Source organism: Mustelus asterias, chromosome 3 (assembly GCF_964213995.1).
Source record: "Mustelus asterias chromosome 3, sMusAst1.hap1.1, whole genome shotgun sequence".
Taxonomy (NCBI): Eukaryota; Metazoa; Chordata; class Chondrichthyes; order Carcharhiniformes; family Triakidae; genus Mustelus; species Mustelus asterias.
The window spans coordinates 138,711,899-138,726,281 of NC_135803.1; the positions used below are offsets into that span (position 1 = coordinate 138,711,899).

Below are 14,383 nucleotides of genomic sequence, written 5' to 3' on the forward strand. Positions count from 1 at the left end.
CAAAATAGATAACACCTTCATAGTAAAAATAATACATCACAAAGGTGTGCAAGTTACTCTAATTCAAATTGGGAAGTTTCTATCTCAATGGAAACATATTTTAAATTAGTGAACTCAAAGTGTTCTGCCAATTCAGAGTTATCCACTTGGAATGCATTTCACCATCCATTTCACAGACTATTTTATATCAAGAGTGACTTACAAAATACTTTTGAGCTGTAATCTAGAATTTACAAATAAAACCCAGTGCATGAAAAATAGACTGGTAGTATATCATTCTCATTCACTCTTATTTACTATCTCTATATTTTGTCCTTTTGTTCATGTACATTCCTTTTTCTCTCATTATAGACCGTTACACTTTTGGTCCCTTTCTAACTATTTTATTCTGGATTTTCCACCGTCCATATTTTGTATGTCCCAATTCCCTGGGCCTTCCAGAGTACATTCACTGGCCTTTATACCTAGCCAAGCTTTCTGTAATGAACTTCAGTAAATCCTGAAGACACATTCACAAACCGCAATACACAAAGCAACATAGCAATAAGGTCTAAAGTTATGTGGGTAGGGGCATAAATATTCCTTTCAAAATTCCGTCTTAGGAACTGGAAAACCTTTAAGTGGGTGAGCCTGAAGGTTGGTCTGTACTTAGTTGAACAGACAAAAGTCCTTATTAGTATCAAGGAAGCTATGTCTGGGGAAAACAGTGCACAGTTTATCTCATGCTTTCTTAGGGATCACATGATACCAGTTGATACATAGGCTGCAGACAAATTTGGTGACTGCTCTCTTCAGTCATACAATTGCTGCATTGGGAGGCCAATTAATTCCAACTGAAATCAAAGCAATGCCCCCAGCACCCACTATGTCTTTAATACTGGCTGGATTAATATATCACACCAGTTATGAGCAGCACATTCCCAGAGTCTGGAGCAGATATCTATATCTGGAAGAGAAGTACTGGAAAAGAGCATTTCCTCAATTTCTTTTTAAATTTTTCAAGAAAGCAAGCCCCTACAAACTGGAGCCCATCAAACCTGTTATGATCTACAAATCGACACACTTCCATAGAAATCCCTTTTTCAATCAGCTCTTCTTTTCTGGTTACACAGACAGATATATCAGGGATTCTTCAAACACCCAATATAACATTTAACCCAGAGGCAGTACACAAAGGAGATTTTATCATTTCTTCAAAAGGTCTGTGGAATCTGTAATTGTTTTTAAGAATGTTTGAAAAGGCCTTTTAAGAGTTTGAATTAATTGTAAATGGATCGATTGTAATTTTCTTGGTTAATAAGAATTATCAGTCAATTTGACCAGTGCCAACAGGAAGGAAATTCAGAAAGAAGCCAAGCGGCCAGACAGAAAGCAGAGCTGCAGACATAAAAGTGAGCTACCTACGAGCAGAGGAGCTGGAGAATGAAGGCAATCAGTGCACAGATGCAGACACAAAGAGGAAGCAGGCAGAGATAGAAAGAGGACACAAGAATATTTTTGTGAGGAGAAAAAGCAAATCACTCTCAGGAAGAGGACAATTTTTTTGTTTGGCACAAAGGGAGTAAGGAGCACTAGGAGATACTGTAGAGCTGGCTAAAAACGTCTAACATCTGGAAATCTGCTGTGAATCGCTCAGAAACACTAAAGAGCTGGGTGCTTTCCCAAAAGTTGCTAAACCATGAACCAGAGCAATATTCTTCAGTCGGCTGAAAATAAACTCTAGAAAGCTACAATATGAGGACTCTCATGACCTGCAGGAGAGCGCAAGCATAGAAGTCTGCCTTCTGATGAAAATTGTACCAGTGAAAACGAAGGTGAAACCAGTTGTTAGCTCGGACTCCTGGCCTCCCCTGCATGAATATGGACCAACATATTGCGGAGCTCTGTATCGACATGGTGCCACTATTTTGTAGAGAGTGATGTGAATGCTTATGGTTGTGTAAAACATATCTTTGTTGCGTCAACTATTTAAAGTCAAGTTTAACTTTTTATCTGAAGTATCATTTGCCTGTTAATTTACATTGGTTCTGATTTATGTTAAAACAAAAACTACAAAATTGGGAAATCTTGTTGATGATCTCTTCATTTGAGGGGCACTCAGTAAATTTGGTTATTTTGGTTTACAGTTCCCCATGAGGAACATAACACTTGCTTCGCGCACCTTGTGACACATCTTAATACATCAATTCCGACTTTCTCTCAATATATCTTTCTCAAGCAATCTTTTCCTCCAGAGTGTAAAACGTTCTAAACTTTCAAACAATTCCAGCTGCCAGTAATCCATTTACTTTCAACCTATAGGTACAACTGGAGTTCCAGGTCATCAATTTAAGCTACTTCAAGGTAGCACTTCAAAATTTGTATTTGAAGTTCCAAATGTTCCTTACTCCTTTTCATTGGAAAGTCCTTTGTGATAAATGATCAGAAAATATACATTCCATGGATATAGAATGCATAACCTACCCTGGGAGCAATTAAGGTCAAAAAAATGTGCAACTGAACAAAGATGGCTAAAGAGCAAATACACAAAACAGTTTCTCAAATACACTTTCAGCTTCCAACCCTTCATACTAATTAAAATAAACAAGAACGGGTATCAGAAAATTATAATAAATATTATAAACCCATTTAAAGCACTTATTATGCATAATAGACAAATGGAGTTGAAATAATATAGAGATTGCAATCTACTTGCCTCGATAATGTTGAAGAAGCTTATTCATACGAATGTCCCAAAGTTTAACAGTGTTGTCTGTTCCCGCTGCTGCAATACATGTTCCATTGGGATGAAAATCTACATAATTTACAAACCTTTTAGGAACAAAAGAAAATAACTTTCAGTTTGTTTATTTTTTCACTTTACTGAGAGCAAAAACTACCGGCATACAACAAAACTATTTTCTTTTGTCTACATTGGATAACAACAATGCAGAACTGCTGAGCAAAACTACAACAAAAGTATCACGACAGTTGGTGGGAACATAGATTATCTGCTTGGGAACTGGATTTTTGCAGCACCAGTATGGTGTGCTTGGAAGTGGCAAAATAATGGAAAACTGGAAGAGCAAGGTCAGACAGTTCCCCAACATTTCCTGTCATTGGGGAACTTAGGGGTTGGCAGGAAAGTAGACTGGCTGCAAGCACCACGGAGGCAGGCAGCCAATTTATATAATTAAGGTCCCAATTAAACTGGCTTGCTGGCATTTTGCAGTGGCAGAGAGCCCTTGTCCTAAAAGGAGGCCTCCCTATGGCAGTCCTACCTTACCTATGGCAGGAAAGGATGCCGCCCCCCCCCCCCCCCGCCCCCTCCCCCAGCAGTCCCATCGAGCCACGTGGAAACATTTCCCCTCCAATCTGAGAGCCTACAGGCTTTCCTCCCTTCTGATGAATATATATAGTTTTACTCCTTCAAGTCTGCATACATTTTGACGTTGCCTCGAGGTCTCCTGCCTGCCTCAGAAAAGTCCACCTCTCCAGGTGGGGCTGCTGAGACTTCAGAATTGCTGGGCCTGCAACATCCAAAGCCCAGTTTAATAAGCTGGCCAGCTTGGAGACCCCAACTGGGAAGCTGCCTCTAGGAACAGTGCCATGCCAATCTCACTGCGGCCAAGTGCAGATCCTGATGTCGGGGTCCTAAAGCCTGCAGGAAAATCCTGCCTAATGTCTTTTTACATCTAGGACCTAACTAATGGATAGATATTTCCTTTTTCCCAATGTCTTCAAAATTATATACATTTGAGCAGCTTTAATCAACAACTTGTCAACAGAGGTTCATAGAACAAGACTTATTTCAACACATACTGGCAATGACACTCAAGGGAAATGTCTGTGCGAAATTAAAAGCACATACTGGTACAGCAAATAGTGGGCCAGAATCTAATGTGAAAATGCTGGTGAGGCTAACCGCGCTCACCATTATTTATACGCAAATCGGACAGCAACTTCAGAGCAGTGCAACTTTACAGTTAAACATGAAAATCCAGATGTTGTTGCCAAGAGGTGCTGTTCCTCCACAAACTGCATGAAATTAGTATCTCACTATCTGGCTCCCCAGCCTGAATGTACTGAATAGCATGAATTTGCTGGACTTACAAGAATAACACAGACTAAACTCACACACTAAAGTGGGTAATTGTTTGTCTATTTCAGTCTAACTATCTTTTTTAATGATGTGATACATCTTAATTACTGTCAAACAATCTTTCTGGAATTGAAAATTAACTCTCACAGGTGTGACGTCCCAATCCTGCAGATTTTAATGGTCATTAGAAACCTTTGTTCTTTCAGTCTCTTATTTCTCTCCATGTCAATTCATCTTGCTTTCTGTTTATTTAGCTTTCGATACCTGATTTTCAATTCAATACAAAGCTTACACTTCCTGGTAGAGAGTTCGTGCTGTTCCTTTAGCAATATTTCAGTTTGATTGGTTAAAGAAACACATGGGATAGGATTTTCCAGCCGCGTTCGGCCCAGAACCAAAAAATCCAGCCCAAGGTCAACGGACCTTTGCATGGTTCACCCCCCCCCCACCCATTACAATTCCCATGGCGGGCGGGATCGGAAAATTCCCCCAAAGTTGCTTGCCCTGTTTGCTCTAAGCCCCAATGCTCTATAGAGGACCCCATGCCATTTTGATCTCCCACTTACAAGAACCTCTTGTGCAAAAGATCTTGGAAATGAAATGTGCAAGGGCAAGTCGAATGAGCAATACTGTTGGCATTTGTTTGCCAGTCACAGTAAATTCTGGTCTATTATTTTACTCAGGTTGGATCAAGCATGGAGTAAAAGGAAATGAATCTTGCATCTTAATTCACACTAAGATAAATCAAAGGAATGTTTATAGACAAATATACCATGTCCCAGCCATCACATCCAAAACTCTAATTATAAACTTAATGCATTAACGAAGCTCTATTGAGCATGGATTTGGTAACATTCCATGCCTGTGTTTGATTAAGAAAATCTCCATCACTAAAGTTAGTTTACTGGATATGGCATAAATCACTCTCCATCTGTTCTATTTTACAAAGTGATAGTGTAACATTTAAGTTATAATTTAGACAAGTTCATTAACAAGGTAAGTAGTAGCAAAGGCAAAACAGATGGCAGTAGGTTAGGAAACATATATATCCTCCCCAAATAAAGAAAATAACAAACATGATCTCTTGTCTAATCTCCAAGCAGCCAAAGGAAATCAAAAATTCAAATACAAATGGCAATAAGCCACTGTCAGCTAACAAAAGTCAGACCTAAATCCACTTATCATGTGATTGCATATTTATTTAATCTTAATGGACCATTTGCAGGTGACAAAGCAAACTTCAAGTGGCATCAATCCAAATGGTTTCATGTAACAAACCACTATTAACATATACAAGCTAACTAACATCATCCCAGCTAGTTTATCCCTAGCAATAAATATACTGGTGTAGTGAAACACAGAGTCCCAGCCTGGTTTACTTCTTTAAGCAAACCTCTATTTTAATTTCAGAGTATCGCAGCAAATACGTCACATGCTAGAAGGTACAGAATGTACTTTCATCCAGGGTCCTTCCTTCCTTTCAGAGGAAGCTCCACATCCTGCACCAGCTCACAATGTCACCACTGAGATTAGGAATCTGGCATGCAGACAAATCATGGGCACAAACCTACAATCCATTGCTCCACTGCACAGTGGGGTGACAGTGCAAGCACTACAGGTAAGGACTGTTCAATTATTAATACACTGAAAATTTATTTACAAATATATGGAATTAAAAATCTCACCCTCCATGTTCGTAAAATGAATGTATACATTCTCTAGTAGCTTTATCCCAAATTTTAATAGTTTTGTCATCACTTGCAGAAACAATGAGCCGTCCATCTGGTGAAAATCTTGAATTCGAAAACAAAAAAATACAGTTAAACTACAAAACAATGAGGAAGTGCTTTATTCCCAGTTCTATTCACTGAAAAGAAATGTAGATGGAAATTACAAAAAAAACCTCCGTCAAGTATATTGGCTGGGATTTTGTAAAAAAAATAGCGATAAGCCTATCAGCACTCTGTTACTGAAGAGCAAATTGTACATCAACTTCTGGCAAAGACGCATGCAAAACTAAATATGGAAATCAGGAAGATGCAGTTTGAGTTTCCCTGCTACTTTAGAAGCTTCACTATGACAGTATCTTATTGAAAGACTCATGGCATGGAACAATGTGCTATCATAGAATCAGTTAAAGCACAGGAGGTCGTCATTTAGCCCATTTGAATCAATGCCCGCTGCCCACAAAGCAATCGAGTCAGTCCCATCCACCTCCATCCCCGAACCAAGGCCTTGAAAGTTTATAGCTCCAGTACACACCCAAATATATATCCATTGAACATTATAGAAAAAGTTGGGTCTTGTCCATGCAAGTGTAAATGAAATTTTAGCAGTGTGGTAAATCTTAATTACTGCCAAACAACCTCTCCAGCAATGAAAATTAATGGGTGTAGAATATCATTTCTTCAAATTTTAATTACTTTTGATGACTTTATAATTTTAAAAATATTATTTATTTTTTTCTTTCCCTCTTTATCTTTATTTCCCTCTATTTATTTTGCTTTCAGAGCATGGCCTGACATTAAGTTACCTATTTCAACTTACATTTCTTAGTTTAGACTCTGTGCTTTATTAAGGATTTTTCAATCTGATTGGTTAGGGAAACACACCATTGCTTTCCCTGTTCACACAGTTAGAACCCACTGTGCCATTTTGGACTCTGGATCACTGCAACTTCCAGTGCAAAAGCTGATTGCAATTCTGTGGGAAGTCTAAATGCAATGAAATGATAGAGACGTTTGTTCTGTGCTGACTGCAAAATTTGGTCCAATGCACACCTCCAACGTGCAAGCTTTTTGTGATGTGAAAAATGTAAACAGCCTCTGTGCTAACTGCTAATTCTTCTGCATAAAAGGTTGTGCTTTGACACTATCAGATTTTTAATCAAAGTGACACTATAAAAGGGCAGCGTCTGCTACTTTACAATACATTTTACAATATTTCAACAATACTGTCCATGTGCATAACCTACTGAATGATATAAGACCATAAGACCATAAGACATAGGAGCGGAAGTAAGGCCATTCGGCCCATCGAGTCCACTCCACCATTCAATCATGGTTGATTTCAACTCCATTTACCCGCTCTCTCCCCATAGCCCTTAATTCCTCGAGAAATCAAGAATTTATCAATTTCTGTCTTGAAGACGCTCAACGTCTCGGCCTCCACAGCCCTCTGTGGCAATGAATTCCACAGACCCACCACTCTCTGGCTGAAGAAATTTCTCCTCATCTCTGTTCTAAAGTGACTCCCTTTTATTCTAAGGCTGTGCCCCCGCGTCCTAGTCTCCCCTGTTAATGGAAACAACTTCCCTACGTCCATCCTATCTAAGCCGTTCATTATCTTGTAAGTTTCTATCAGATCTCCCCTCAACCTCCTAAACTCCAATGAATATAATCCCACGATCCTCAGACGTTCATCGTATGTCAGGCCTACCATTCCTGGGATCATCCGTGTGAATCTCCGCTGGACCCGCTCCAGTGCCAGTATGTCCTTCCTGAGGTGTGGGGCCCAAAATTGCTCACAGTACTCCAAATGGGGCCTAACCAGTGCTTTATAAAGCCTCAGAAGTACATCCCTGCTTTTGTATTCCAAGCCTCTTGAGATAAATGACAACATTACATTTGCTTTCTTAATTACGGACTCAACCTGCAAGTTTACCTTTAGAGAATCCTGGACTAGGACTCCCAAGTCCCTTTGCACTTTAGCATTATGAATTTTGTCACCGTTTAGAAAATAGTCCATGCCTCTATTCTTTTTTCCAAAGTGTACGACCTCGCACTTGCCCACGTTGAATTTCATCAGCCACTTCTTGGACCACTCTCCTAAACTGTCTAAATCTTTCTGCAGCCTCCCCACCTCCTCAATACTACCTGCCCCTCCACCTATCTTTGTATCATCGGCAAACTTGGCCAGAATGCTCCCAGTCCCGTCATCTAGATCGTTAATATATAAAGAGAACAGCTGTGGCCCCAACACTGAACCCTGCGGGACACCACTTGTCACCGGTTGCCATTCTGAGAAAGAACCTTTTATCCCAACTCTCTGCCTTCTGTCTGACAGCCAATCGCCAATATACTGTAAAAGGGACCAACTTTTTCACACAGAGCGTGGTGAGTATGTGGAATGAGCTGTCGGAGGAGGCGGGTACAATTACAATATTTAAAAGACATTTGGACAGCTCCACTGATAGGAACGGTTTAGAGGAATATGGGCCAAATGCAGACAAATGGGACTAGCTCAGTTTAGGAAACCTGGTCGGCATGGACGAGTTGGGCCAAAGGGCCTGTTTCTGTGCTGTATATCTTTCGTTTGTAGTGACCGATTCTAATATATTAATGAACCCAATTATCAACAACCAAAAAGAACAGCCCTTGAAGAAGGGAAAAACAAACTCTGCCAGTCATGTAGAAAAAGAGATCCCGCCCCCCGTCTGATTTTTAAAGTTATTTCTACATTTCACTTTTTATATTTCATGAGACAAAATTTGGTCCAATGTACAAAGGTCGAGCATGTGAATAAGCAAATTAGGTCTGGGACTCATCCAATATTGCTATAAGTTGGCCACATGGACCTAGAAAAGAACTGTTTTGGTATGTCACACTCTTCCCCTCATACTTTGAGGGGAAGTATAAATAGTGGCTCCCCAGAAAGCCAATGGAAATCCAAACTCATCAAGTAAAGGATGGCGGACAGAAATACAAGTACAAGCATGTAATCCTAGCACTAGGATATCAAATATAAATATATAGGCCACCCAAACTCACCCAGCAAGGAATAGCAAACAGAGTACAAGTACTAGTACATAATAAAGTGTATGCAGCATAAACTAATACTAGTACAATAAAATACTTAAAAATGAGCACAAAATAGCAAACATATTCTAATACCCACCCCCCCCCAAAAAAAAAGAGAACAAATTTGCAACATGTGGAAAAAATAAAATAAACTAAGCAGGGAGGGTAACTTTTCATGTAATTAAAATGCATATCAGCATTAAGAGTAGTACTGAAATGAAGTAAAACTCAGACCCCCCGATCCACGCTAGGACAGAGGGCACAGTTTCTGTCAAAATGCTTTAAAATACAAGTCTTAGCATGACAGACCTACTCTCAGTCTCTGAAGTCACACAAAGACTAATCCATGCATCAAACGATGTGCATGAAAGGCAGAAATGCCAACCAAACCATTTCCTGCCTCCTCTCTGTAAAGTATAATTACTACAATAGAAGTACTTACTTGGCACAGCGAACCCAATTTATGTGCTGGCTCAGAGAAAAAAGAAACTTCTGCCGATGAACTGTCCAAACTTTGATGGTTTTGTCATCAGAAGCTGTAACCAATGATTGTCCATCACTGGAGAACTGAACACTTCGTATGGTTCCTGTGTGAGCTTTTAACACAGTTGACTCACCCTTTCTACAGAGAAATAGGAAAAGAGATGATGCGAGTCAATTAAAAGCAATATTATGCACCACACAACAAATGTTCCCACAGATTAAGTGTCCAACCATTGAACCATCTCTCTCAAGGCAACTTCGCTTCCAATACCTCCCACTAACCACTTTTATTTCTCAAGGTTCCAGTACTTCCCAACTTCAAGAAACCAGTGATGTGTCATAATCAAGTTAACAAACAAATGCAGACACAAACTTAGAGGATGTAATTTTAGTGAGAAAAGTCTGACAAAAAATTCAAGATTTTTTAAGGCTCGCAAGTAAGAGGGGTGAGAGAAAATCTGTTGAAAACTAAAAGCATTATCTCATAATTTCCCAATTTAAGAAATGATCATAGAATTCCTACAGTACAGAAGGAGGCCATTCGGCCCATCATGTCTAAACCAACTCTCTGACAGAGCATCCCACCCAGGTCCTAGCTACGTAACCCCATGTATTTATCCTACTAATCCCCATAAGCTACACATCCTAGGACACTAAGAGGCAATTCAGCATGGCCAAGCCACCTAACCTGCACATCTCTGTGGGAGGAAACTGGAGCACCTGGAGGAAACCCATCCAGACACTGGGAGAATGTGCAAACTCCACACAGCCACCCAGAACTGAACCCGGGTCCCTGGCGCTTTGAGGCAGCAGTGCTAACCATGCTGCCCTGATGCATGAATCAGTTTCAAAGAAGATTCATATTGGACTTGAAATGTTGACTCTTTCTCTATCCACGGATGCTACCAGGTCTGTTGAATTTTTCCAGCATTTTCTATTTTTATTCAAGTGATACATGAATGCCTGGTTTGATCAAGTGACAAGTCAATAAATTCAAGGCGAAGCTTAAAAAAAGTAAGATGGTGGTGACGCTGGTCGGGGTGGCTGCGGCCCTTGGGGAGGAAGACAGAGGTGGGGCACATGTAGGCAGGTGAACTAAAGTGAGGTAGACTTGAAATCGACTCCTTGAATTCAGACAAAGAAACCAAATTTCAATTCAGAAACACACACGAATTTCACAATCCCTATAACTAAATAGTTTTGTATTAAATTCTAGAAGTGTTACACTTCTAGAGGCACGATGGCACAGAGGTTAGCATTGCTACATCACAACGCCAGGGACCGGGTTCAATTCCAGCCTCGGGTCACTGCCTGTGTGCAGTTTGCACATTCTCCCCGTGTCTGTGTGGGTTTCCTCCAGGTGCTCTGATTTCCTCCCACAGTCCAAAGATATGCGGGTTAGGTGGATTGGCCATGCTAAATTGCCCCTTAGTGTCAGGGGGACTAGCTAGGGTGAATGCATGGTTATAGGGATAGGGCCTGGGTGGGATTGTGGTCGGTGCAGACTTGATGGGCCGAATGGCCTCCTTCTGCACTGTAGGATTCTATGATTCTATATAGATTGGCATATTGAAGAATAATTAAATGCCTCTGGTTAGACTATCAGAATGAGTCAGTCATAAGAGGTACTTTCCCACTTAGTTCTTTTAAAATCCCTCGTCAATTAATCTTTGTTACATGCTGTGGAAGTAAATCAGGACAGGCTCACCAAACACCTTTGTGAAATTTTAATGAGTGCTAGGCAATTGCAAAGTATCCTTTTAGAGCATGAAATATTTCTATAGATTACAACCTACATACCATGATTCAACATCAACATAAAAATGATTTATTATCCAAGCAAAATTGCAAAATAAATCCTTAACACACTGGCTCAACCTGCAAACAGATTGAACAGTCCAATATATTCCTGTGCTATTAATACACTTGAAGTCAATATTATTAATCCTGTGGCTACGGATGAAGTGGCATGATGAGACAGGCATATTTAAAATCTTCTCCTTCATTTTATGATCATGTTCATTTTTTCCCCCTCAACCATCCATATTTCTGAGGTGACCTTCCTTTCACCTGCTCAACTGGTTTGAAAACAGGGGTATAGAAGGAATCTCAGTCATGCAATGACCCAGAATATTGACTGCTGTCAGGGGTTCCACACCCTTCTCACCCTCAGCAACAGGGTGCCCTGCCGCAACCATCCAACCTCCACCACCTCCTCTTCCATCGGCATCACCACAGCGATGAACTGCACTCCACCTCCCATTTGTTAACATTCCCTGACACTGTGAGCATGCTCCTTCTGCAAACCCACACATAGCACCACTCCTGTCTCAGGCCCAGTGGTGCCACTCATTCTGAGGCATTGTAAATGTGCAGTATCATACCACTGGGATGGCAGGAGCAAAGGGCCATTCAGCCAAAACAACGCACACTTCTGACTGACCATGGGATTCGGGTATGCAGAAAATGTGCACCTCAAAGTGAGGGTAGTGCCAGGTCATGTCCCCAGTATGGGTCAACCATCTGACCTCACATTTCATGGACATCATTTCATTCACGTTAGGCGCTGTCTGAAAGTTGGTGGAATAAAGGTTGCATTTTACTGTTTGTGTGGAGGATCCAATGGTGGGGTCATAAGCCTGTTGTCTGGCTGCATGGTCAGTTGTGAGACTTCCTCGCTGATCTTGCCACATAGAATCAATTAGCATCTGGCAAGCGGGGAAGCCAGCCAATTATGGGTGGTGTGAGAAATCTACTCCCAGTTTTGAGGCATGGTGCAGACACAGGGTGGAAGAGGAGGTGATGGAGGTTGGATGCTTGCGATAGGGCACCCTGTTGCTGTAATCATCTGCTGTAAAGAGAAGAATCCCAACATCTTCACTTCTGAAGGTCATCATAGAATCCCGATAGTGCAGAAGGAGCCCATCGAGTCTGCACCTTGACGCTGTGAGACAGCAGTGCTAACTTCTGTGCCACCCATCAAACTGAAACTTTAATACTATTTCTAGTATTTTGTTTTTATTGTAGATTTCTATATACCTGCAGTATTTTTGCTAATTCGAGTTTTTCTACTCCTTTTACATAATTGAAGTCCCTTGACCCTGGCATCACTCCTCACAGCCACTCAAAGGTTCTAGGAAAGACCCTGTGAACCAAACATTAGTATACAAAAAATACACAAGAATACTGCATAAACGACTTAACTAAAAAAACAGACACTGGAAATTATAATTAGTTACAAGTCAGTAACGAGTTTCAATTTTCAGTATCAAAATCATATTTGGCAATAGCCTGTACTGATCCTTGCACAAGATTCATAGTGAATGTTTACTCCACAGTTGATGCTTACTTATTGTAGTCTGATTTTGAATTCGGGGTCTTTTCTGTTGGTAATAGTTTAGAGAGGATTTCCCAGAACATTGCGAAAATTCCTTGCTCTTCAAGTAAAATCAAAGGATTTTTACCTTTGAGCCACTGGACAATGCATCAGTTTAATGACTGCTACAAATGGCAACGTTTTGACAAGGCAGCATTCCCTCAGTTCTGCACTGGATTGTCATTTTCGATTATGCACTCCAGGAGAAGTTTACTTTTTGGTTCATGAACAATGTCACAGGACATTAATTATATGTAATTTAATAATAAATTCTGGTTTACACATTACAATAATCCTGCAGTCAAACAGTGCATCTTCCAACACAGTAAGCAATGCCACAGATGTTTTTTTTAATAATAGATCTCGGTATACAATAATTGAAGAATTACATCAATTATTCAAGAACACATTTTGTCTATTCACTGAATATGAACCAGGACCCTCAAAGAATTAATGCTTTTAATGCCATTGTTCCATTTTTGCATCCAATTAAGAGCTCTAAATACAATGACATTTATTTTAAATCAGGACACACACTTAAAAAATAACTACAAACCCACATTTTAATCAAGGGGCACAACCTCAAGGTAGGTACATGAAAACAAATTGCTTTTAAGTCCACGCTGCTAAATATAGCACCTGCATCTCTTTATCACAGGCCACTATTGTTAAATTTATTTTCGGAACATCTATTCGAACATTCTTATGTTGCCCAGCAACAACCTATAAGTAGTTTCAGGCCTTTTAATCATTAGCACTCCTGGTCTTGAATCATTGTATATATGGATAATGGTGATTTCACCAGGGTACAACACAGTGATGCCCACAGGACTTAATCCTCAGCACCTACACAATACATCAGTTTAACCAAAATAAATCTTAAAGTTTAAAGTTTTTATTTCTTAGTCACAAGTTACGGTGAAATTCCCCTAGTCGCCACATTCTGGTGCCTGTTCGGGTCAATGCACCAAACCAGCTCATCTTTCAGACTGTGGGAGGAAAACGGAGCACCCGGAGAAACCCCACACAGACACAGGGAGAACGTGCAAACTCCACACAGAGAATGACTCAAACCGGGATTCGAACCCAGGTCCCTGGCGCTGTGAGGCAGCAGTGCTAACCACTGTCCCGCCCCAAATGTTAACCGCCCAACGAACACACGACCTTGAGATTAAGAGTCTCAAGCTCTACTGACTGAGCGAGGAAATCTTAAGTATTGTAGCCTTCAAGCTGAATAAGCGAGCAGCAGACAAACATTAGGGTGGTGGAGGCAGACACGCTGGCATCGTTTAAGACTTACCTGGATAGTCACATGAGCAGTCTGGGAATGGAGGGATACAAACGAATGGTCTAGTTGGACCAATGAGCGGCACAGGCTTGGAGGGCCGAAGGGCCTGTTTCCTGTGCTGTACTGTTTTTTGTTCTTTGTTCTATTACATTTTTCATTTTTATCAAAGGAGCAAAATTATTGTCAAAATTTATTTTTAATTCAAATGTTGCCAGACCATTTAGTAAACAACATTCACAATCAACTTCTGCCAATCTAAGCAATTACAAATGCAGATCACTTATCAATAGTCTGCATGATAAAGATATTTTTTTAAGGCAGGCTGCCTGAATTGAATGCGATTTAGTTTTTTGCTT

At 40.4% G+C, this 14,383-nt stretch overlaps 1 protein-coding gene across 3 annotated transcripts in view; it reads right to left on the reverse strand.

The window, feature by feature from the left end:
- The window catches only part of LOC144485000 (POC1 centriolar protein homolog A-like), a 99,216-nt gene that overhangs the window by 69,024 nt on the left and 15,809 nt on the right, over positions 1–14,383 (reverse strand). For all 3 annotated transcript variants that reach the window (XM_078203328.1, XM_078203336.1, XM_078203340.1), the window contains exons 4-6: positions 9,323–9,502; positions 5,767–5,874; positions 2,696–2,811 (exon numbers count right to left, since the gene is read on the reverse strand). In XM_078203328.1, coding sequence (XP_078059454.1) covers positions 2,696–2,811; positions 5,767–5,874; positions 9,323–9,502 — 404 coding nt within the window. The remainder of the gene's footprint in view (positions 1–2,695; positions 2,812–5,766; positions 5,875–9,322; positions 9,503–14,383) is intronic.